Here is a 24,390-nt window from a genome sequence, read left to right as displayed (position 1 = left end):
GAAGGTTTAAATGTTCTTTTTTATGTTCAGTAGGGTTGTGTTTAGGACAACAGTATTCAGCAGCTTCAGCAGGGATGCTCAGACTTCCCTTTTCACAGCCACTTCTTCCAGCTCCTCCAAAGGCGTTCCCAAGCCAGACTAGAGGCATAGTTAGGCATGTCCACCATACGGCCACAGCTATAGTCAGCCACCTCAGCAATGGAGGCATGGAACATAGTCCATTCAGACTCCCACACCTCCCCTGAGACGTGGTTTAAGCCTGACCGGCATCCTACCCAACCAACTAAACTAACTCACCACCAGGTGGTGATCAATTGACCGCATCACCACTATCTTTAGCCAAGTGTCCAAGACATGTGACTGCAAGTCTGACGACACAACCATAAGTTTATTGAACCTCAACCTAGGGTGTCCTGATGCTATGTGCACATACAATGCGTACGGAAAGTATTCACAGCGCATCACTTTTTCCACATTTTGTTATGTTACAGCCTTATTCCAAAATCGATTATATACTTTTTTTTCCCTCAGAATTGCTCAGAAACACACAACACCCCATAATGACAACAGGTTTAGGCAAATGTACTTAAGACTTCACAGTCTCTGTTCAATACTTTGTCGATGCACCTTTTGTCAGCAATTACTGCCTCAAGTCTTTTTGAATATGGTGCCACAAGCTTGACACACCTTCTTCCAGTCCTCCTCTGTCCATTCCTCTTTGTAGCCCCTCTCAATGTCCATCAGCTTTGGATGGGAAGTGTTTTTGCACAGCCATTTCAATTGAACATCTCCAGAGATGTTCAATTGGATTCAATTGGATTCAAGTCTGGGCTCTGGTAGGGCCATTGAAGGACATTCACAGAAATGTCCTGAACCACTCCTTCTTGGCTTCTTGGATAAATTGGCTGTAAGTCGTTGTCCTGCTGAAAAATGAACCACCGAGTTCCTCTATCTTGACTGTTCTCTAAGTTCCTGCAGCTGAAATACCCACCAGCATAATGCTGCCATCACCATGTATCACTGTATGGGTGGTATTTTTTCTGGTGATGAGCAGTGCCTGGTTTTCATCCAAATGTGATGCCTGGCATTCACACCAAAGAGTTCAGTCTTTGTCTCATAAAACCAGAGAATTTTGTTTTACATGGTCTGAGAGTCCTTCAAGTGCCTTTTGGTAAGGAGCTGCTTTCATCTGGCCACTCTACCATATAGTGGAGACTGCAGAGGTGGTTGTCCTTCTAGGACAAGGACCTCTGGAGCTCTGACAGAACCATCAGGTTTTTGGTCACCTCCCTGACTAAGGCCCTTCTCCTCCGATCACTCAGCTTATGTGGCTGGCCAGCTCTAGGAAGAATCCTGGTGGTTTAGAACTTACGGAACTTACGGATGATGGAGGCCACCTTGCTCATCAGGGCCTTCAAAACGACAGAAATGTTTATGTAATCCTCCTCAGATTTGTGCCTCGAGACAATCCTGCCTCAGTCTACAGACAGCTTTGACTTCATGCTTGGTTTGTGCTCTGACATAAACTGTCATCTTCTGGATCTTACATAGATGGTGTGTGCCTTTCCAAATCATGTCCAAACAACTGTTTTTTTCCACAGGTGGAAAGCTGCAAAAACATCTCAAGGAGGATAATCAGGGGGAATGAGATGCAAAGGCTGTGTATAGTAATTTCTTTTTTTATTTGTAATAAATTTTACCAAAACCTCAAGTAAACTTCCCTACATTGTCATTATGGGGTGTTGTGTGTAGAATTTCTAGGAAATATATGGCTGTAACATAACAAAATGTGGCGAAAGTGATGCACTGTGAATACTTTCCGGATGCACTGTATGGACACTCTTATGTCTGAACATGATGTTTGTTACGAACAATCCGTGATGAGCACAGAAGTCCATTAACAAAACACCACTCTGGTTCAAATCTGGGGGAATTCATCCCCATCACACCCTTCCAGGTCTTACTGTCATTACTCCCCCAGCAGGGGGAGTCTCCAGCAGGTATGCTCTCTAGTGAACCCTCAAATCCCAATGTAGGGGTTTGGCCAAGAGCTGGGTGGCAGTAAGTATGCCCAAACCTGCTCAACGCCTCTCTTGAAAAGCCCCTCTCGAGTAGACTGGTTCCAGAGCCCGAACTTTGCATTGAGGCGATTCCAACTATATCCAGAACCTCTCAGGCTCACGCACTAGTTCAGGCTCCTTCCCCACCAGAGAGGTCCCCACGTCCCTAAAGCCAGTTTCTGTAGCAGAGAATCAAACCCGAGGGACAGGGAGACCTCGGTGACCCACATCCAGATGAGGGAAAATGTTGTCCAAAGTTTGCATTCATCATAAGAGCACTTGTGAACTGCTGTCTCTTTCATCACCAACTTCACAGCTCTAAACTGTGACATCCTTTTATAAATTGCTTAGACTGATTGATTGATTTACCAGCTCAGACAGCCTTTCTTTCCAAGAGCAGGATTAGACTGCTAATCTGATATTAGAAGTGTCCATGCTGAATTCTGTTATATAATATAGTAATGACAATAACACTGACAAGTGTGTCAGTGTAAATTCATATAGTTGGAACTTTTACAGTATATAACTAAGTTATTTACACACCAGGGGTGAACACAATAGAACAAGTTGAAAATTTTAGCTCACAACTTTTTATTTTCAGGGGAGTTTTCAGGGGATTGCTGTATCTAGAAAAGTATTTAAATAAGTGTTAAAATCTGGCACCAGAACTTACACACTTTTTATCAAAGAATTCTGCTCTACACTAGAGGTGTGAACCTTCACCGATCTCATGTTTCTATCCAATCACGATGCATGCCATAAATTTCCTACATGGTCACATGATGTTTTCAAATACAAGAGTTAAAGTCTCATACACCTTTGTGGATGCTTTGATTTGCTACCATGAGCAGATAAAATTTGTATTGTTCTCTTGGTGAAGAGATGGTGCCCTGTAGTAATTTTTCAAAACAAAATGTCTAATTTCACTGCAGTGACAGAAGGTAAAGAATTGAACTGACATTATTGTTCTACTGTAATACAAATCAACAATGAATAAGTAAATGTCAGTTTTTCAGTGTTTTATCAACTCAGTCACAGAATAGAAATTGTATGTTTTCTTTTGAAAAAGGTTATAGGCAATCACTTTGAAAGAGAACAATACAAAGATTCCATTCAAGGCCTCTATTGTTGTGGCCTAGCGGTTAAGGAAGTGGCCCTGTAATCAGAAGGTTGCTGGTTCGAATCCCGATCTGCCAAGGTGCCACTGAGGTGCCACTGAGCAAAGCACCGTCCCCACACACTGCTCCCTGGGCGCCTGTCATGGCTGCCCACTGTTCACTCAGGGTGATGCAGGTTAAATGCAGAGGACAAATTTCACTGTGTGCACCGTGTGCTGTGCTGCTGTGTATCACGTGTGACAATCACTTCACTTTACACACTTTACAGATTAAATTCTATAACATTTGTAATTGTAACTATAGCCCTTCGTGTGTGTGTTTCAAAGTGGCAGAAAGAAAACTCGCACACTTAGATTCTATTGGTCGTGCAAAAGTATGTCATGGAAACTACGATTTACAATCAATAATTCTATAATATACAATCTATAATATACAATCCTATACTGTACAAGTTGTGCAGACATACTTGTTAATGGGCATTCGTCTTATGTGCCTTTTCAGCCAATAAATACACAATGTAACACGTGGTGATGCACAAAGTAGACAATGATGAGTGATTTGAGAGAGGAGTTGCATGGTGGAGTTGCTGTTACGGAAGATGCAATGAGTATGAACACGTCAGACTTACAGAAATTAATGGGTGTTACTGGTTAAAGCCTGTAACTAACCCTAACATTTTCTGAGCAACATCAGAATGGAAATTGCATGTCTACCATAATTTTTCTCAAAATATGATAATTTTAAACTGTTCGTACAATACCCTTGTAGCATTTGTAATCTTTTTGTTAAATGATGTCATGAGCCATGTAGACCACTATACATTTTCTATAGTGGAGAGAATTAGCGTTATCGTTAAGCTGTTTTATTTAAAATATCAACACTAACACATATAATTAAAGGTAGTTTGTTCTCTCAGATCTAGTCCGTAAAATGCTACAAATCGTACTTTAATTATTATTAGTTATTATTATTATTATTATTAGGAAATACCAGAATTAGCACATGTATATTTTTTTCTGTCTGAATACATTGTTTCTAAAAAAATAAATGAGATCAATTGGCAGTCTAGTAGAACTGATTATTCACCCCCAAGAATAAGAAAATGTTAATATATTTATGAAAATAGATCAAAATTTAAGGAGCCATGGTTTTCTGAATTGGTTATTAACAGTCAGACAGTAAAGGAATAGTGTGCCACTGTTTCAGAAGTGGATCATATGGAATATATTATTTAAGACCCATCCATCTGGCTGTTGCATGAATTCATATTTGTTGAGATTTGTTGGATGAGACTGATTCCATATGTCGCAGGCAGCAGAGGGGATGAGCTGCGTGTATTATTGCCCTAAAACATGCACAGCTAACACGAAGCCCTTGCTGGTGAAGCATTTGCATGATAAATGTGTAATTTTTTTCCTTTCGTGTGGACTCCAGCATAGGGAACCTATCACAACACTCATAATCTAACATCATCAGGGCAAATGCACCTTCAGTCTGTGAAGTCTTCACCAGAATTCCTGTTTCCAGATTGGTCTGTTTTAAATGATATATTTTTGGCAAAAGGCTTCTCAAACATAATTGAGGACAGTGCAGTTTTATATGGAGTTGGAGTTGAAACAATCATGTATCTGGCAACAGTCTGGTAAGAATTGTGCCAGTTGAGGTGCAGTTTATCAGGTCTCCCATCACATGCAACACATGACAGATGCAACAGACGACTGCAAACTCCTGTTGCAAGCCAGATAAAAACAATTCAAACTAAACAGTGCAAGCTGTGCATGAGTGTGAATCAGGCGGTGGTCCTGTGCTGGTGCCTTCTCAGAAACCTGTCTTGGTTTCCATGGACCAGAAAATCATTATAGTAATTTCTCCATAGTTTTGAAATTCTAGTACTTGTAGTGTTTTTAAATTGCCACATCTCCTGGGACTAGCTCCTGCAAATATTTCATGGATTTAATTTGGCTTCATCTTCATTAGTTCTTATAGATGCTACGTTAGTTCTTTTATTTCTTTCTGTAATTGCTGAGGGTGTAGACCTGGGATGATTCCACCCTCATGATTCTAGATCAGCAAAGTATTGTTGCCTTTAACCATTTTTCCTGTCCCAGATCTTTGCCGATTGAAACAAAAAATACTGTCCCTGGAATTGCCTTGGTGGAAGGGGCGGGGGTTGTGATAATCAGATGATGTCTGTGTTTCTGATTAATTTTATCCCCTATTCAAAGTTGTCAGATAATCTGATCTGTGTCTATGGTGTAGTGGTCACGGCAGCTTTTCTTAACATGCCTGTCAGGATTGTGGGAGTGGAAAACAGTTGGGTGAGGGGTTAGAACCAGTTAAGACTTTGGAATGGAGAGAAGGATTTCAAAGTCCTTTGATGAGGCTGCACACGCAAATATTGCTTAAAATAGCAGTGTGGGTTAAGATAAGTAATCCCATTAAAAGATGCTGGCCCCAATTTATTATTGTTTTCACTCTTTGAAGGAAAATGTCACTTAGCAAGGACATCTATGTAGGACCTGAATACAGCCTTTGTTGTTTAGCCTGAGTATATGCTGCACTATTATATTTATGGCATTCATGCTTCTTTGATTTGTCAAATAAAGTAAGTGTATGATATGTCTTATAAAATTTCTTTATCAATTCTTTGTCAGTACCCATCATTGTATATCTATACAAAGCATTATATAATAATATAAATTAAATGTTTTAGTGCGGAGAAATAATGGATATTGATTCCGTAATGACCCAACTACAACTTGATTGTTTATTTAACCACAAAAAATAGTTATACCATGTCTACTCTATTTCTAGAACAAAGCTTATGTCATGTCTTCATAAAATCCCTGTCTTGAAATCACTCTGTAAAATTAGGCATGTGGATGTAAAACCTCAAACTGAGATTTTTCCAGATTGTTCGCGATCATTAAGAACAGAGAGATGTTGCTCCTTAACAATCCTTGCATTTTGCTGCCCCCATTTGGTCGACATGAATCACAGCAGAGACTATAGTCTGCAGTGAATTAGTTCTCCCATGATGTTATAATTTTTTTTCCATTTTAATTAAAAGAAGCCTATTCTAGGTTTTGGACATTTGGGTTCTGTACACCACTACAATAGTGTACAATACATGTATAATGATAAATACAATGATCTTGTTGAAATATAAATAGCTGAATCCATGCTTTGTGGTTATAGTTCAGACCCCCTTAAATTTTTTTCTTAGTTATACTGCAGCCATTTGCTGAAATCATTTAAGTTTTCTTCTTTTCCTCATTAATGTACACACAGCAGCCCATATTGACAGAAAAAGTTGTTTTTGCAGATTAATTAACCAAGTAAACTTGAAATATCACATGGTCCTAAGTATTCAGACCCTTTGCTGTGATACTCATATATGTAACTCAGGTTCTGTCCATTTCTTTTGATCGTCCTTGAGAGTGTTCTACACCTTCATTGTACAGCTGTGTTTGATTATACTGGTTGGACTTGATTGGGAAAGCCACGCCCCTGTCTATATAAGACCTTCCAGCGCACAATGCTTGTAAAAGCAAATGAGAAGGAATGAGAGGTCAAAGTAACTGCCTGAAGAGCTCAGAGACAGAATTATGGCAAGGCACAGATCAGGCTAATGTTACAAAAAATTCTGCTGCACTTTAGGTTTCTAAGAGCACAGTGGCCTCCATAATCCTTAAATGGAGGACATTTGGGATGACCAGAACCCTTCCTAGAGCTGGCCATCCAGCCAAACTGACCCATTTGGTGAGAGAGGTACAGAAGAACCCGAAGACCACTGTGGCTGAGCTCCAGAGATGCAGTTGGGAGACAGAGAAAGTTGTAGAACGTCAACCATCACTGCAGCCCAGTTGGGGTTTTATGGCAGAGTGGCCCGACGGAAGCCTCTCCTCAGTGCAAGACACATGAAACACTGTATGGAGTTTGCTAAAAAAAAACACCTGAAGGACTCCAAGATGGTGAGAAATAAGATTCTCTGGTGTGATGAGACCAAGATAGAACTTTTTGGCCTTTTTGGCGGTATGTGTGGAGAAAACCAGGCACTCCTCATCACCTGTCCAATACAGTCCCAACAGTGAAGCATGGCTGTTGGGTGTTTTGCAGCTGCAGGGACAGGATGATTGGTTGTAATTGAGGGAAAGATTAATGGGGCCAGGGCTACATGGATATTCTGGACGAAAACCTCCAAAGTATTCAGGACCACAGAATGGGCCAGAGGTTTACCATCCAACAAGACAATGACCCACAGCTAAAATAATGAAGGAGTGGCTTTGCAACAACTCCGTGACTGTTCTTGAATGACCCAGCCAGAGCACTGACTTAAACCCAACTGAGCATCTCTGGAGAGACCTAAAAATTACTGTCCACCAACATTTACCATTCAACCTGCCAGAACAAGAGAGGATCTGCAAGGAGGGAGTGCAGAGTATCCCCAAATCCAGTGTGAAAAACTTTCCCAAAGTGACTCTCGACTGTATTAGATCAAATGGGTCTTTCTACTAAATACTGAGCTTTGTTAATAAACCTGCAGAAATCTCAACAATTTTGTGTTTTTCTGTCAATATGGGCTGCTGTGTATACATTAATGATGAAAAAATTAACTAAATGATTTTAGCAAATGACTGCAATATAACAAAGAGTGAAAAATGCAAGGGGGTCTGAATACTTTCCATACCCACTTTATACTCAGTGCAGTGCAGCTACCCATTATGAGTGCGGAACCAACTTATAAAAATCTTCTGTTAAAGCTTCGATCTAAAGATTGATTTATCAGCCAGACATCGGTACAGCTCATATTATGCTTTTTGATAAGCATTTTAGCAAAACAAATATGATATTTAAACCTTCCATTGGACAAGGACATCTGATGGATTGATAATTTTGTGCTGGTTGGTTATTTACAGTCTGGCATGGGCAACAGTAACCGAAAAAGCTACTGCAAAATTATCATTGTAAACATCAGTATTAGCCCAGAATCAGGGAGATGGTACTCACCAGAACACACAGTTCTGGGTTTTATTCTGTTTAATGCCTCCTGTGAGTTTTGCTGTACTTGACTGAATCTGAACATGCAAATGGAGTCAACTTTAGAGTCCATTAGAATTCAGTCTCTCCATATGGCATGCCCCCAAGAGAGAAGTGCCATATTGTGCATTCACCTCAACACATTTCAAATGCAAATTCCACTTGTGTAATCAACTCCACACCTTTCATCTGCATAAATGTTAATGAAATAACGAGGCAGCTTGCCATGGATCATTTCAATACATAGCCATGGGGACAATATCCTTTTTTTGTTGTTAAGAACAATTGGGTCTTTTTCCCATTTAAACCAACATCAGATTAATCATCCTGTGTAGACATTGTTAATTGTCATGTTACAAAGGAAGGGGAGGTGCTTGAACAAAACACAGTTTTTCATATTACTGTATTATGGGACAAACAAATAAAAATTTATTGATTGATTTATTGAAAACATGTAAGTGGAGACAGGACCATTATCTGCAAGAGTTGGTCTTGAATTCCAAAGGATGCTGTGTACAATAATGCAAGTCTGTTTCTTTAAAATATCAATTTATAATTAGAAATCTATTTTAGTAGCCTAGTGGTTAATACACTCACCTATGAACCAAAAGGCTCAGGTTCAAATCCTTAACCCTAAATTGCTCCAGGGGGACTGTCCCTGTAACTACTGATTGTAAGTCGCTCTGGATAAGGGCGTCTGATAAATACTCTAAATGTAAATGTATTTTAAATGGTCATAGTATAGTTAGTACATTGGAATGGAATAAATAATCCACACAACAATCACACTAGTTGAGTGTTTCTTATTCTTTTTTGTATTCAAACTAATTTCATGATTTTTTTTCATGAAACCAAGGACATTTCTAAGTGACCCTGATCTTTTGAACGATAGCATAGAACCGTTCTGTGAAACTAAGGATTTTAGGAATCTCCAGGAATTTTAATAAAACATCCTTATGTATGACTGTGTGTCAGTGTGTGATTCAGTAAGATTTGTTAGATGATTCAGTACTGTGCCCATACCTTTGGCGTAATAGTGTGCAGCGGCACCGCAACGCACAGATGGAGGATGAGTGCAGAGAGATTAAAGAAGATTTTCCTGATTTAATAAAACACCGGAGTCACACAGCGGTGCTGAGATAAACCCAGGATGAGTGGCGCAGTGCAGCATGGCAGCTCATTAATTACCCTTGTACTTATAGACCCTCAAGTAGCCCTGGGGACAGAGGGGACTCTATTTTACTCTGGGCCCTGCTCTGCTCGCTCTGCCTCATTTGGGTGGTAATCTGGAGAATGACGCAGATCAGAGCAAACCCCAGCCTGTATCACTTGAAAATTATTGCTGTTTTTATGTCGATTATGATTCTGTTGAATGATTTTCACTTTATAGCTGACAGACCCAGTGAAATGTGAAAAATAATTCTCCAGGCTCAGAATGAGAGAGATTTCTACCTTAGTACTGATTTGATTGGCTTAACTGCACTATACATGTGATTGTATATACATTTTATTATATCCAGGAAATTAATCATCTACTGGCTCATCATTTGCACTAAAGGTGGCTCCTTCAGTTTGTCCCATTGCTGAATGCACATGAATTCTAGCTGTTGTCTGAAGTCTGGTTTGTTTTTAATTTAATAATTCATATTTTTATGAATGATCTTCTTCAGATAATGTCTCTACTCTCACTAAAATACCGTATAGAATTTTTTTTCCAGATTGAAGTTGGGGATTGTTTTGGGATTAGTTGGTTTGGATTTAACCAGCCTGACAACATGAAAAGTGGAGGGGGGGTTGCAGCGCGGCAACAGGGTCAGATACTCTCCTGGGTAATAAGGAGACATGGAGTCGCTGCAACTTTAAGCCCGGTGAAAGATGCCAGCTGGTGACGTCACACAGATGCACAGTTGCGCCCCTCTGGTTCGTCTCCCCGCTGTATATGTGCTCGGCTCCGGTAGGTGAGTAGGCGAGGGAAGGAGCTCAGGGCAGCTTGCGTTCTGGCTGTCTGCGTGTGGGACCCACCACCAAGCTGGCTGAGCACGACGCCGCTGCGTGCTGGGATCACTTGATCCACCTCCAGCTGAGCAGCTCAGGGGACTACACGCCCTGTAAGTGTGTCCCGCCTCACACACATCCTCATGTTTGGCTGGTTAGACTAGAGAACAGTGTGTTTGCTCTGAAGTTTTGTGCATTTCTGAACTTTTGCTCTTGCACGACACTTTAGAACGTGTGGCCAGGTAATAATTAAGGTGATGGAGTTGATGTGCTGAAAGGCAGTATTGTTGTTATTATTATTATTATTATCTTGGTTGTTATCTCTGGTTTGTTTGCTTCAGTAATGCATTATTAATCAAGACAGCTTTATGTTATTTTTCACTCTTTTCTAATCCCAATTTTAAATGGGTTCTTCCTTGCTCCCCCTCATTTATCCCTTAGAGCCCGAAAGGCTTTGCGTCTCCTCTGAAAGTATTTATTTGGATTAGAAATTATGCCTGGGCTGGATTATGATGTTTTAGCGTTTGAGCGAGGCGGGGAAGAAGACGCACGGTGATGGTTGTCTCTTCTCATGAGACATGGCTTCTCTAAAGATCCAGGACTCATTCGCAGGTGATTCTCAGAGAGTGGAGATGCCACGGAAGGACATGGAGGTTGTCAAGGGGCAAATTGTGGTGCTGCAAGCCTGGTACAGCCCAACGTCTGACATCGAGAGGAACACGGTCATCTGGAACTTCATGGCCAATGACTCCAAACAAGTGAGTGTTCTCCATGTTTGGTCCTGTCTGCCCTGCACTGTGGGAATTCCAGATTGGGACCGAGGGAGAAAATCTTTTCCGGTCCATTCCCATCATGTGTGCTGGGCTAATCATAATCTCTGAAGTTTTACAGAGAATCTGAGAAAGCCATCCCTGTCCATTAGCACATGCGTCAGGATTATCACAAGGGGGAGGATTTCCCTTTTAATGACAACTTTCACTATGGAAACCTCCATAAACCTGCTGTGTTCAGCTGTGATGTGTTGGCTGGAGCTGTAGTTTATTCATCAGCTGCTCAGTGCACATCTGTTAGATATCAGCTGAAGGCAGAGGGAACAGCCCTGAGAACCAGGACCAAAGTAAATTATTAAGAAATGAAGGGCAGTGCTACATTATTTTTTTTTTATTTTTATTTTTTTTTATTTTGAATAAATTTCAAAGTGACTAAAATTCTTCTAATAACAATGCTATGCTACAAAATAACTAGAATTTAGAATGTTATCACTAGTTTTTAACTGAGGCCAGAGCTAGTCCTCTAAATCATGTATGATATATCATAAATCATAAATGAAAATGTTCTCCTTTAATGGTTTCTGTTGGTTATGATTAATTGTGAATTATATATAAAACTTCAACTACTACCACCACCACTAGCATTCTAAAACATATGTCATGTTTGTGGTCAGATCATCTCTTACAGTTCAGGCCAGATTGGGATGGGGAGTCCTGAGTTCAGGAAGCGCGTGGGCTTCACCCTCTCCATGCCATCCACCAACCTCTCCATCTACATCAACAACACTCAGGAGTCGGACTCCGGCCGCTACTTGTGCAATGTCATCATCCCCGGAGCACCAGGACTGTCTGGGGAACTGAGTCTCAATGTAAAGGGTAGGACACACAGCTACACCCATCTGATCCAGTGTTGACCTCCATATTACACTGATGATATGAGACCCTCCAAAAGGAATCTGGATTTGTTGTTGTTTTGGAAGACACTTCCCTATCTAGAATTTAAATGTTAAGTTTGTAGCTTGAAATTTCACTTGATTATAGTCAAAACTGTGACACAGGCTGAAAAAGTAGTACTTTTTGTGTATTGTCAGAGCGGTCATTTAAAATGCCACCAACACCAGCCCTGTTTTTACCATGCCCAGTCTTTGCAGATGACATGCAGCCCATTTGTGCAATGAGCCGACCAGCATGGTACTTCATCATTTTTGTGCCATGGGCAGTATCACTGTGAAGATTAACTTTTCATCCCTTTGTGCTTCCAGAGCTACCTCAGCGTCTGTCTCTGTCTCTTTTTCAGTTCCTCCATCCACTCCTGAATGCAGTATGACAGGCCGGCCAGTGCTCAAAGGGAACGTCACCCTGAGCTGCAAGTCTCAGATGGGCAAACCTGTCCCACAGTACAAGTGGACCAAAGCAGCCCCAGCTTCTGAAGTGTACTTCTCTCCCATGCAGAGTGAGTATCGTTCATTTCCAAACACTTCTATGTGCCTTCACCAACATTATTTCAAACGCATTTCAACACAAGTTAATTAGTTCATTAATCATTTTATTAGATATGACCTGGTCACATCAATTTTATATGCCAGGATTTTTAATCCCAAAGTCATTTTTTGGTTTATTTGTATTTATTTACTGTATATTACTGTACGTGTTAATATGTTACTATTACACCACAATTATTTGCATTTTTTACAAACATTTGTAAAAAAAAATAGTTAGAAATATATCGTCTCTGAAAATTTTAAAAATCCATCGACAAATCCATCACTGACTACTAAATGAGCTACTGACTTATTTACATTTAATACTCATTTTGTGTGACATGAAGCTACAATTTTTTCCAATCCAGTTTACAGGAAGACACAAACAGATGGAATGTTTTTGTTTTACTACCCTTTGCCTTTAAACAAGCATCATTTCTTATAGGTACACTTACACAAAGGCAGGGTTTTAGTGGGATTATATTCAGGTGTATGATCAGTCAGTTATACCAAACATGTGCTAATGATCATCAACATGAGTTGAAACCCGGTCATTTACTGAAGGAGAAACATCTGTGTAGGAGACTTAAAACTCACAAAACCACTAAACTCTGCTACCAAAGTGAGGTTGTAGATGATAGTTTCACGACACCATGGCAAGACTGAATGCAGCAACAAGATACAAGGTAGTTATACTGTGTCAGCAAGGTCTTTCACAGGCACAGATTTCAAATCAGTCTGGGGTTTCTTTTGAAGGAACACAAAGAAACGTATTGTACCCTCAGTGGATGCCAAGTAAAATAAAAACACAAAGTGTATTGCACATGGCCTGCAGTGCCATGTGTTCAGAACTGGCAGAAACCAGCAGAGCCCAGGAACACACATGTACTGTCCGGAGAATTAGGACCAGAATAGGTCTTCATGGAAGAATTGCAGCCAAAAGGCCATGCAACATCAGCAACATTTATTTCTTATATAGCCCATAATCACATACAATATGTCTCAATGGGCTTTGACAGGCCCTACAGTTGACACCCCCCGCACTTGACCCTTCTGCACACAAGGAAAAAGTGAAAGTCATTAGTTGTCACATGTGACACACCACAGCACAGCACACAGTTAACGTGGTCTCTGCGTTTAACTATCACTTGAGGAAGCAATGGGCAGCCATTACAAGCGCCCGTGGAGAGTGTGTGGATGGTGCTTTGCTCAGTGGCACCTTGGCGGCTTGGGATTCGAACCAGCAATCTTCTGATTATGAGTCAGCTTCCTTACCCAATAGGCCACCACTGCCCCAAAAACTCCACACAAGAAAAAAAACTCTAGGAGAGACAGAAAAAAAGAAAGGGTACAGTAAGCCTGAAATTGGTGTCAGTGCAGGGTTTGTGAGGATTTGCCCAAGAAGAGAAAAAGTCCTACAACTGTAGTGGTGGAAAAGTCCAAAGTATAATATAGATCATCTGTCAATGTTTGGAGGTACTGTGCTATGCAGAGTAGCTGTTTAGTGCAGTGTCATGATGTACATTGCATGTTCATTATAATGCTACTGGTCCAACATACGTCCAACATGGAAACAAGGTCAAGCGACTCAACTGTGCATGAATAAGTAGGACCTGGGGTTCAGAAAAATGGCTGCAGGTGCTCTGGACTGATGATTTGAATTTTTAATTATTTGGCTGCAGCAGAAGGCAGTTTGTTTGCCAGATGCCTGGAGAGAGATACAATTTTTGTGTGCCTACAGACAACATTGAATCATGGTGGAGGTTCCATGGGGCAGCATTTTTATAAATGGAGTTGGAGACAGTATTAATGGTATCTTCAATGCTGAGAAATAAAGACAAGAAGGAGCAGGTACATTATTCACCTTGAAGATAAGAGTTAGTGTTTCCTCTGACCGGGCTAGTACTGCAGTTTCAGTGGGATATGCAGACTCAGGGCTAGGACAGAAATTAATTGAGCTTATTATAATCATCCTCTTGTTCCAGGACTGGAAAGAAATAGCAGAAGATATACTGGTCTGTAGTGTCACAGAGTGGTGAGAAGTCAGGAAGTTGGGTGTGATTGGAGGGAAATATCTTGTAATCAAGGTGGAAAAGTCCTCTGGTGAGAGAGGAGAGCAAGCAGGGGCAGTAATGGCTTTGGGGAGTGATGAAAAGGTAGTAAAACCACAGTTGAGGGTCTTGACTTGGTAGGGGTTGCTATGGAAGCAAGGGCTGTGGAAGAGAGATAAGGTAGAGAAACAGAGCTGAGATTCCTAAGAAATGATTGTAGACTGTTCTGAAAAGGGCTGGAGAAAGTCAAAGGGTGACAGGAATATCTTAAATCCACTAGAATGCATCATGTCATTAGGGATGTTGAAGTTATCGAGGAGATCAAGCCCAGGAGGATATCCAACTCTTGAATGTTTCTTGAAAGTTGTAGTTGAGATGATGTGTTTATTTTGATGTGTAACAGTGACAGAGTGGTATTTGATGGAAGAGACGTTAGACTCAGGAATATATTGTTTCCTGAAATGACATTGTTTTGAGAGATGCCAGTAGTGCGAGGAGAGTGTGAGCAGGCAGAGGCAAGTGCAGCCGGGCTAGCAGTGTTCTCTCGATGAGCGCCAAAAAGTCAAAAGAGTGAAGAGATACCAACTCAGAGATGACGTCAGTGGTCTGGAATGAAAACTGTTCCATTAAGTTCCATAAAGCACCATGGACCACTGTGGAGAGCCTTGGGGATAGAAGAGGCTGTGAGAGCTTCCTGCGGTTTCCCCATTTGAAATGAGGGGTGTATCTTCTTTATCTGTGGGCTATATGAAACACATTTTTAGGATACAATACACCTAGTAAAGCAGTTATTCAAGCAATGTTGTAGCTGGTCCTTTTATCTTCTGTTAGGGTGAATGCCACATCCATTCAATTCATTTACATCCAGAGCGACTTACAATCAGTAGTTACAGGGACAGTCCCCCTGGAGCAACTCAGGGTTAAGTGTCTTGCTCAGGGACACAATGGTAGTAAGTGGGATTTGAACCCGGGTCTACTGGTTCATAGGCAAGTGTGTTACCCACTAGGCTACTACCACACTCTTCACACCCTGATTACCTGAGTCAGTCCAATTGACAATAATTAACAGTAATATCAGTGAAGCCATGAACAAACAAACTAACAGTGGAACTAACAAGTCAGTTGAAGTACACAACAACCCAACAATTAGGCTAAACTATTTCAGCTAGCCTACCAGGAATGGAGACGTTCTAGGAGCCAGTGCTAGGTATAATTCAAGTATACACTGATGCTCTTTTGAAGGTTATGGGTGGTCACACCAAATATTGATTTGATGTCAATTTCTCCTCTGTTTGTTCACTGCATTTTTTAACTGATGAAAATAAACGTTTAACAGTTTTCAGTTTTTAAAACCATTTTTATTTTAGAGCATTTTTCACACCTGCTTAAACCGTTTACACACTACTGTGCTTTTTATAATACGCTGTCAAAAATTAGGTATACTTCTAGGATATTCATCTGGTCAGTTGAGTAGCAGAAGGGGTTGTAAAAAAGGGTTGTAAATCAGCGTCAGCTTTTTTGGTGTTAATGGCAATTCAAAAAACTTTATTTGTCTTAGAGTGAACAGGGTTTGTTTTGTAGGTGGAGGCCACAGACAGATTTGAGCTCCTCATCTTTTTTAACTGCTTTTCAGTAGTTTTGCATTTGACTAGGGTCAGTGTCTGACCCTAGTAGCATGAGGCCATACCTGGACCCTACAAAGGTTGCACACTATTAATAAATATATCAGCACAATTATTAATTATAAATCACTATTTTATTAATAAACCAGCATTGTTTTTTTCCCCAATTGAATGTATGTGTTTCCTTATTTTTTTAGAGCAGTGACATATTTCACATATAACAATATATATTACTATTTTAACTTGCATTGTGCATGTATATACTGGATAAATATCTGCACACTGACATTTGTAAGTAGATTGTAGTATATTGTTATGTATTTGAGTGTACTGGATTATATTTTATTTCTGAGTGGGATACCAGTAATCAGTTGGCAGGAACTATTTTTGACATTTGACTGTAATGCCAGTTTCCTGAACTAATCCACAGTTGTGCTCTTAGCACCATACTGAGCAGCTCAGAATCTGTCTGACTTCCTATGTTTTGGGTTGGAATGTCATTTTCTACAGTTCTGTCTGGTGCTTTGTCTTGTGTAGTCTGTTCTCTGTTAATCCAGTTTTATTGTAGTTCTCCTTTCAAACCATCTTGAAGGATGATGACAATGTTTTGGATGATGTACCGGAGATGAATTTTTTTTTTTTTTTAGGGATCTTTTGGATGTATGGCTCAGATAAGAATGCATGTTGCTGATTCCACCTACCAGCTGTTTACCCTACATGCCTTTAAACCTCATTGGCTGGTCTCAAGCTGGCTCATAGCTTACTGGCTGAGCCACAGTCTTCCCTCCCTGATCCTTGATCACGTGTGATGTGATTCCTGTCTGATGGAGAGGTTCTTGGAAATGGGAAGCTATATTAGGTTGTCTGTGTGTACATGGAATCTTTCATTATCATATCTGTTGCCCTGTCCTGTCTCTGCCATTGTCTGCTGCTCACAGCCTGGAGAGCCTGTCCTCAGCCCCTGCTTGTGCTCGGGTACCTGGGTAAGGGTTGAAGCTTCCATCCCTGTTTCCCTGTTAAACCCACGTTCCCGTAGGCACAGTAACCTCTCCTCGTATGCCTGCTCTTTGAGCCACACTACATCCAAGCTGATGCAGAAAGCCAAAAAGTCTAAATTCTCCCTCTGCCATGTTTGAGGAGATGCTGGTTAATTTTTTGGGAGGGGATCTTCTGCTCTCTGCTGATGTTTTGAGGGATAGAGTGGTACATTTTTGGCATGGCTCAACTGAGAACTGAACCTTCTCCCACAAATCCATGTGCCTATAAGAGAACCATAGATGTAGATGATTATTATCAGATATGCAGAATAGTTTTCCTATGTACAACATCCTATTCATTCCCAACACACCCCAGACAGCTACACTCAACAATCCACCCTCTCAGCAGTTACGAACATCAGTACCATTCCAATCTGCTCTGATACCCTCATTACTATTCAATATCTCTACTGTATCAACAAAGCCTGGATTAAACACAGACCTCAGGCAGTGGAGGTTCCGTGAGATTGATTTCCTTTCTCTCTGTGGCGGCTGGTGACCATATTTCTGTTTATCATGTGCATTAAACCCCTGTACTCATAACATTATCCTCTCTGCCATTAAGCCTGAAGTCACCTTTTCACCTTGCAAGCATATGGCAGTGTTTACGTGCCCTCTTTTAGTATGTCACCAATACAACAATGTGCAACAGGACTGAACAAAATATGCATTTCCAGTTGAAATCTTTTATATGTGCAGAATAAAAAACTAACTCCACATGTTGAATTCAGACAACAATGTACACTTCTACATTGCAGGCTGATTAGATCAACTGAACCAAATATCTCCAAACAAGGAAAGCCTTCCAAACCACTGCTGTGTGCTGACATAATCCTAAATATATACAAACAAATTTTGGGTTGAATTTGGATATTTGAAATTTGTTCCCTTAAATGAGTTTGTTTCCTGCCAGGAAGCTGGCTCCTTAGATTTTCAGACACCCTGGTCAAAGTTTCATGATACGCTGCTTTATCAATTCTACAGCCAGGTTTGATCATTGTCCCATTACAACACCCAGTTAATGTCCAAGTTTCAGCCGTCTTCTGTTGAAGAATGTCAACGTAGTCCCCCTTCTGTGGTGTGTATCATGTTAATAGACATTGGCCTTGTCTACTTAAGACATTGTCGAACCTTCAGCACCATTTATTTTAAAATTAATATATACATTTGTGTGGATTTTAGAAAACAGTTTTTAGTCAACAGTTTAAGGACATTAGTGAAATCTGAAAATTACCATTCATGTGCATGACGAAGAAAGCAGAATGAGGAAAACATGCATCTGTTTGCATCCTGTAAACCACTAAATATAAACTAGTATGGCTTAGACCCTGAATGGCCCCTCATAGGCCAGTTTGCACCCCTGGTCTTTCTGAGGTCGGCAGCACAGAAGCAGATGGTGCAAAATGAAAAAACATTCTGCCAGAGTCTGTGCCAGCACTTTAATCACAGCTTTAAATAAATAAATAGGGGAGAAATTGGGAGCATCTTGAATGCATGTGAAAGCATCTGACTGCCTGTTGTTTTCTTGAGAAGATTGAGATAACTCAACTGTAGGCTTGTGTTTTTTTTATTTTGTGCTTATTCCACGTGTTGAAAATAAATGCATAAAAAAAAAAAAAGACAAGTGTTCCAATCTTTGCGGTAATACAGATAGCAAACTGGCACAGATTTAGAATATTGTTTGACTGGCAGACTGCTTTGAAGGTCAGGAATCACCACATTTCTAAGCTCTACTTGGAATAATCTGCCGCAGTTCACGAGCAGGCTGTTTTTTAAAGTGGAAAGCAGTTGAAAAGATAACAGCGTAATCTATTGAGACACAGTACATTATATTATTTTCAAACAAATTGTCATCACTGTATGTTGCGGTTTATTGCTCAAGTTTGCAGCAGGCAACATAGAGCCTAGTTCTATGCTGCTACTTTTTCTTCTTCATCGATTTCAAATTCTGACAGATTGACAGGTTTTATGATGATAATATCATAGGTTGCATTGTTTACAGCCTCCCTGTCTACCGGAAATAAGCAGAAATAAAAGAAACACTGATGCAAATGGAGTCCTTGAGTTAACAATCAGGGAGTCATGGATTTGAACACTTACTGATGTAAGATAAGATTTCAATCAGAAAAGGCAAAAATGTCTGTTTGACTATTGAATTAATTTTAAGCAGATTTTTTCAATTATTTATTGAAATTGTATAAATAAAACTGACTTAGGCCATAGACTGATTGCTTTAGCTAGGTATTTTACATTAAAACAATGCTGCTTGAGCACAAAATTATTTTAAATTCAGCATTTAAGTTCATTAACGGTGCGTTTTGAAATACAGTGTTCTCACTATCTAGCTATGTCACTCTGTACCTCAAGAGGTGATAGGAGAGGATGATCAACATTTTGTGTTTTTTAATTGGCAGGCCATGAGTGGAACAGTAAACACAACGATGGCTCTCCCTCTCCATGACCTTTTGTTCCCTCACCCCTGGTTGACCTGTTAGCAGGGTCAGACTGTAAAATTGATATGGATTATTTGCAACATTACTGTCTTGCAGCTTCTTTTTTGTTTCACCATTTTCACAGATGAGAGACAGGGCACCCTCAGGCTGAGTAACCTCACCAAAAGCATGTCTGGCAAGTATGTGTGCAGGGCCAGCAACACTGCTGGATCAGAGAGTTGCTACATCAACCTGGATGTCTCAGCTCGTGAGTATCAGGAACATCAGCTGTCAGTACTGCGGTCACTTCAGCTTGGGACCTTCTAATCGTCTTTCACAGTTTTACAACATACTGTATGTACGTGCTATAACTAGTGCTGACTGTTTATCGAGTGTCTGTGATTAATTGCAATCAATTGTATTGTTGTGCATATCATTCAGTGATAAATTCTTAATTTTTTTTTCTTTCATTTTGTCATTGTAACATTAAGACCTCATACAATAACATTTTTGGTGCAATTTAATTGTGGTGCAATTTTCCAGTGCACAAAAATAAAATAAAAACAAAACAAATGCTCAAAACGTTCAAACTAAAGTAAAATGGGTAGGGGGTCAGACAGCAACCTTAAGGTCATAAAAAGACTAAAGGTCTGGTCACCTTAACTAAACACAGAATTTTGCTCCAAGGTTTATTTGTATGTATATATTGAGCCAGACTTTCATAATAGAAATAATCAAACAACAATTAAAAAAAAAAAACAGAATTATTGGTGTAAATTTGATAATAACATGTTAACTTGCCCGACACATGAAAATGTACTGTAAAAAGTAAAAATAAATTTTGTTTGAACACACTATAATGGTCATTTTAACATTTATGTGGGTTATGGTGTTTGTTTTTATGCCAGTAATTCTTCTCTACTCCTTCCTTGAGCAGACTGTACATCCAGAGGTCTGACCATGTGTGTGTGTTCTCCCTCTGCAGCCACCAGTGCAGGGATGATTGCCGGAGCCGCCGTTGGCTCAGTTGTTGGCCTTGTGGCCATTGTTCTCTTCCTTCTCTTCATCCTTAGAAGGCAACATGACACAGAGGAGGAAATAGCCAATGAGATCAAGTGAGAAAGGAACACTCACATTATTACCATTGTTGCATGTTTGCATCGTGTGGGATGTGTTGTGTACATGTATGGGAAGCTGGACGAAATGATTAAGGGTCTAAATGATTAAGACCAAATGACTAGGTCTTCACTGGAACTCTCAGTACTAGTCATGATAATGCTTGGGGGGAAAAGACTGGATTCTGCTTGGTACCTGAACACTTTTGTGCCTTGGTGATCAGAGCTGTTATGTGTTGGACCTGCTCAAACTGATGCAGGTGCTTTTAATATCCTGGCCAATCTATCTATCCTGATCATATTCCAGTTTCATGACAGATGGAGTTTATCTTTAATTACTTAACTGGCTTCAAGTTTTAAGGTATGCCGGGCTAAAAAAACATATTATTTAGTTGATAAAATAATTATTTTAAAGTAATTATACTATTAGAAAGGGGTTGGGCCAAATTAATGTAAACTTCTGCCTACTGCATTTTCAAACAATAGAATGAATTGAAATATAACGGAAAAAAAAGCTCCAGTCATTCATTCACACCCTGGAGCATTCACACCCCTGATAATAAAACACCAAAAATCTGATTCTTTCACTCTCAGGGAGGATGCTCAGGCCCCAAAGCGCGTTTCCTGGGCCAAAAGTGGGACCGGTTCGGACATCATCTCAAAGAATGGTACGCTGTCGTCCATCACCATGAGCCCGACCCCTCACCCTGTTCTCCAACAGCACCTCAATAACCACTACAGCTTCAGCCCCGCCCCTGACCCTGCTGTGACTGACCCGCTGCAGGGTCTTCCAGGCTACAATGCCACCAGGCATTCACCCCGTTCCCCCAGGACTGATGGTGCACAACCACAAACGCCTCGAACCCCACGAATCCATGCTAGCATGGCACGCTTAGGGGCCCTGCCGATCCTTGTGCCTGCACACCATCAAGCAGGGTCACTGGTGTAGCACTGACTCGACACTGAATACACCAACCAGTGTGAAGCTGGGTTCGCTGCAAATCCATGACTACATGCTGCAGGAAGCAGCAGAAAGCAGCAGTGTTCTAGCACATGCTGTGGTCTTTTGTACCGAAGATGAATTAATGTGTATAGTTTTCTATACAGCATATCTGTGAACTCTGCAGTGTCTTTCTACAAATTTCTTTTTATTATTATTTATTTCTTTTCCAAAAAATTCCAAAAATTCCAAATGCTGTGTAGCAGTAGTACTTGTGTAATATCACTAAAATGTGCAATGTTTTTGTGATGACCACAGCAAATATAAGCATGTCAGATGGGAACGGGGTTTGTATTATGGAAATGTGGCTGGCACTCATTGTCATGAATAGAACAGCTCTAAAGGCCTTAAAGGGTAAACAAAACACTTTGTAAACTTTATTATTATTATTATTATTATTATTATTATTATTATTATTCAAAACCTTGAATGGTCCATGTTGAAATGTGAACTGTTGAAATAGCATGAATGTTGGTGGTTAAACTTTTAAAATCGAAAAAAAAAATTAAACATTGTTCCATCAGTTAATTATGATTGCCAGCTTGGTCAAGTCTTGCTTCACCGCCCACAGCCACTGCTGCGACAGTATTTTATTGACCCATTTCTTGCTCCTCATCACTGTGAGTGTTCTTTAAATCTGAATCTCAAATCTAAATTTCACTTTGAACAGTTGTGTCCATTATTCATAAATATATTCTGGTGAAAAAACGTTGGATGCTACAGGCCGGCCAGGTGTTTTGACAGTGACCGGTTTACTGGGACGGAGGTGAAGAAGAGGGGAGAATCCTCCACCAGCCATAAAGTTCTTCACATTATTCAGTGCTCTTGAATGTTAAATGTTTGATTTAGCAGTGTTTTATAACTGAATGATCAAGTCTGAAGCCTGACCTTCTGGTGGCTGTTATTATTTGATCTTTACTAAACTGATCAATTATAATGATGTAAATTCATATACTGAAAGAGGTTTGACAGTATTCAGTGCTTAATACTGCTATATAAGGTAAACACAGCCAGATTACAAAATTTCAAGTTGGTTAACCGTTAAGAATATTCATTCATAATATACAAATTAATGAAAAAATTATCAACTGTAATTGTTTGCATTACTTTATTATAGTAGTTGCAAAAGTTGCAGTACTATTACATTTACAAATAGGGTAACCTGTAATTGTAACAAATTACAAAGTAATCTTCCCAATATTGCTGATTGCTGATTTGTGATGGACATTCCAGGGCTTTTTGCTGCCTATGCACATCGATTCCTGGGAATGGCTTCATTCTCTCTGTGACTTTGTACTGGATAGATATGGTAAAAGAAACTTCTACTGATTGGTGGACAGAGAACGTACTCCATGCAGTGAACATCCAGACTGGGAGTGAGACGTGTTCTTGTATTTGTTGAAATCTTAATTCATTTTCTGTAGCTTTACCTTATTGTATTTGATAGCATTGGGTAAAATATGGTTTTGCCATGTTATTGGTTTCCTATCAGGAGACAGATCGTGATATGTAGGCAGGTATTCATTAAAACATTCTTTTTGTTATAAATTAGTGTCTGGTTTGATTTTGGTCTCTTAAAACTGCATTGTTGGTCTGGCAGCTGGGGAATGGAGAACATTTTAAAAGACTTTTCTAGATGAAACGGGGCACTTGTTTTGCAGAGTTGCAAACGTTTGCATAACATATAAAGAATTCACACGCAGGATCACAGAAGTGAGCACCGTTCATGTATACTTCAGATGAAAGTGTTGAGTTTGCTGGAATCACCAGTCAGGGAGCCTCTGAGCATTGAGGCCTGTTTCAAATTTAATGCTCTGTGGTCAGATGTAGGTCAAGTGTAGTGAGTTGCCAGAACATTTTAGACTTTTTATTTTCCCCCTGCATCATGGGAAGTTGTGGGCTCTCATCACACCAGCTGACTTTCCTTTTCAAAACGGTTGTCTTTTGCCTTTGAAACATTTAAGGAGATGTTAATGGAGACACCACAGAACAGCACTTCAGGACTAGTACATTCTGAGCCACACTGGCTGCCGATTTCCCACATGGGCTTCTACCAAATGTTTCTACCTATCTTCTGTACTGTATTTAACGTACCCAATACATTAATCAGGATCATATCTTGCACATAGCACAGGCAGATTGTTAATCTGTGGGTTTTCACAACTTTATTGCAAAGTGACATGGACTGTTTCGCTGGGTTCTTTTACCATTCATTTTACTTTATTATTTTCTTGTGTGTGTGTGTGTGTGTGTGTGTGTGTGTGTGTGTGTGTGTGTGTAGAATGGAACAAAATCCATCTGGTCATTATAGCAATTTTGAGGTTATTGCCAATGAAAGATATCAGTATTTATTATATATTACACTTCACATATTTTGTTATCAATGGCCTTCACTCATTAAACATTTGTTCAATAAAGTTATGTTATTATAAAAGGTTGTGTTGCTTTTATGTATTATTACAATTTATGGACAAATACAGGGAAGTTTAACAATGCAATCTGTCCTGAGAAACATTCAGAAGTACAGTACAGGGCCTAGATTGGCAGAAGGCAAGAGGTTATATGTGTGCCAGTCAAAGCACTTCATTTACATTTAATTAATTTCATTACATTTTCATTACATGGGGCAGTGGTGGCCTAGCAGTTAAGGAAGTGGCCCCACCAAGGTG

General features: G+C 40.0%; 1 protein-coding gene across 3 annotated transcripts in view; it reads left to right on the top strand.

Moving 5' to 3' along the window:
* Window positions 1-24,144, top strand: part of esamb (endothelial cell adhesion molecule b) — a 45,302-nt gene extending 21,158 nt beyond the window's left edge. Inside the window, exons 1-8 of one of the 3 annotated variants that reach the window (XM_028970556.1) lie at window positions 9,010-10,326; window positions 10,826-10,971; window positions 11,658-11,859; window positions 12,281-12,436; window positions 17,076-17,120; window positions 19,752-19,874; window positions 20,592-20,721; window positions 21,316-24,144. In XM_028970556.1, coding sequence (XP_028826389.1) covers window positions 10,846-10,971; window positions 11,658-11,859; window positions 12,281-12,436; window positions 17,076-17,120; window positions 19,752-19,874; window positions 20,592-20,721; window positions 21,316-21,670 — 1,137 coding nt within the window. In that variant the 5' untranslated portion in view covers window positions 9,010-10,326; window positions 10,826-10,845 and the 3' untranslated portion in view covers window positions 21,671-24,144. Of the gene's footprint in view, window positions 1-9,009; window positions 10,327-10,825; window positions 10,972-11,657; window positions 11,860-12,280; window positions 12,437-17,075; window positions 17,121-19,751; window positions 19,875-20,591; window positions 20,722-21,315 lie in introns of those variants that run through there. The other 2 variants (XM_028970554.1, XM_028970555.1) reach the window with 2 other exon arrangements.
* The last annotated feature ends 246 nt before the right edge of the window (window positions 24,145-24,390 follow it).

The sequence above is a fragment of the Denticeps clupeoides genome, chromosome 2, assembly GCF_900700375.1.
Source record: "Denticeps clupeoides chromosome 2, fDenClu1.1, whole genome shotgun sequence".
In the NCBI taxonomy this organism is placed as follows: Eukaryota; Metazoa; Chordata; class Actinopteri; order Clupeiformes; family Denticipitidae; genus Denticeps; species Denticeps clupeoides.
The sequence above is the reverse complement of the archived record's forward strand: the minus strand, read 5'-3'. Positions and strand labels throughout refer to the sequence as shown.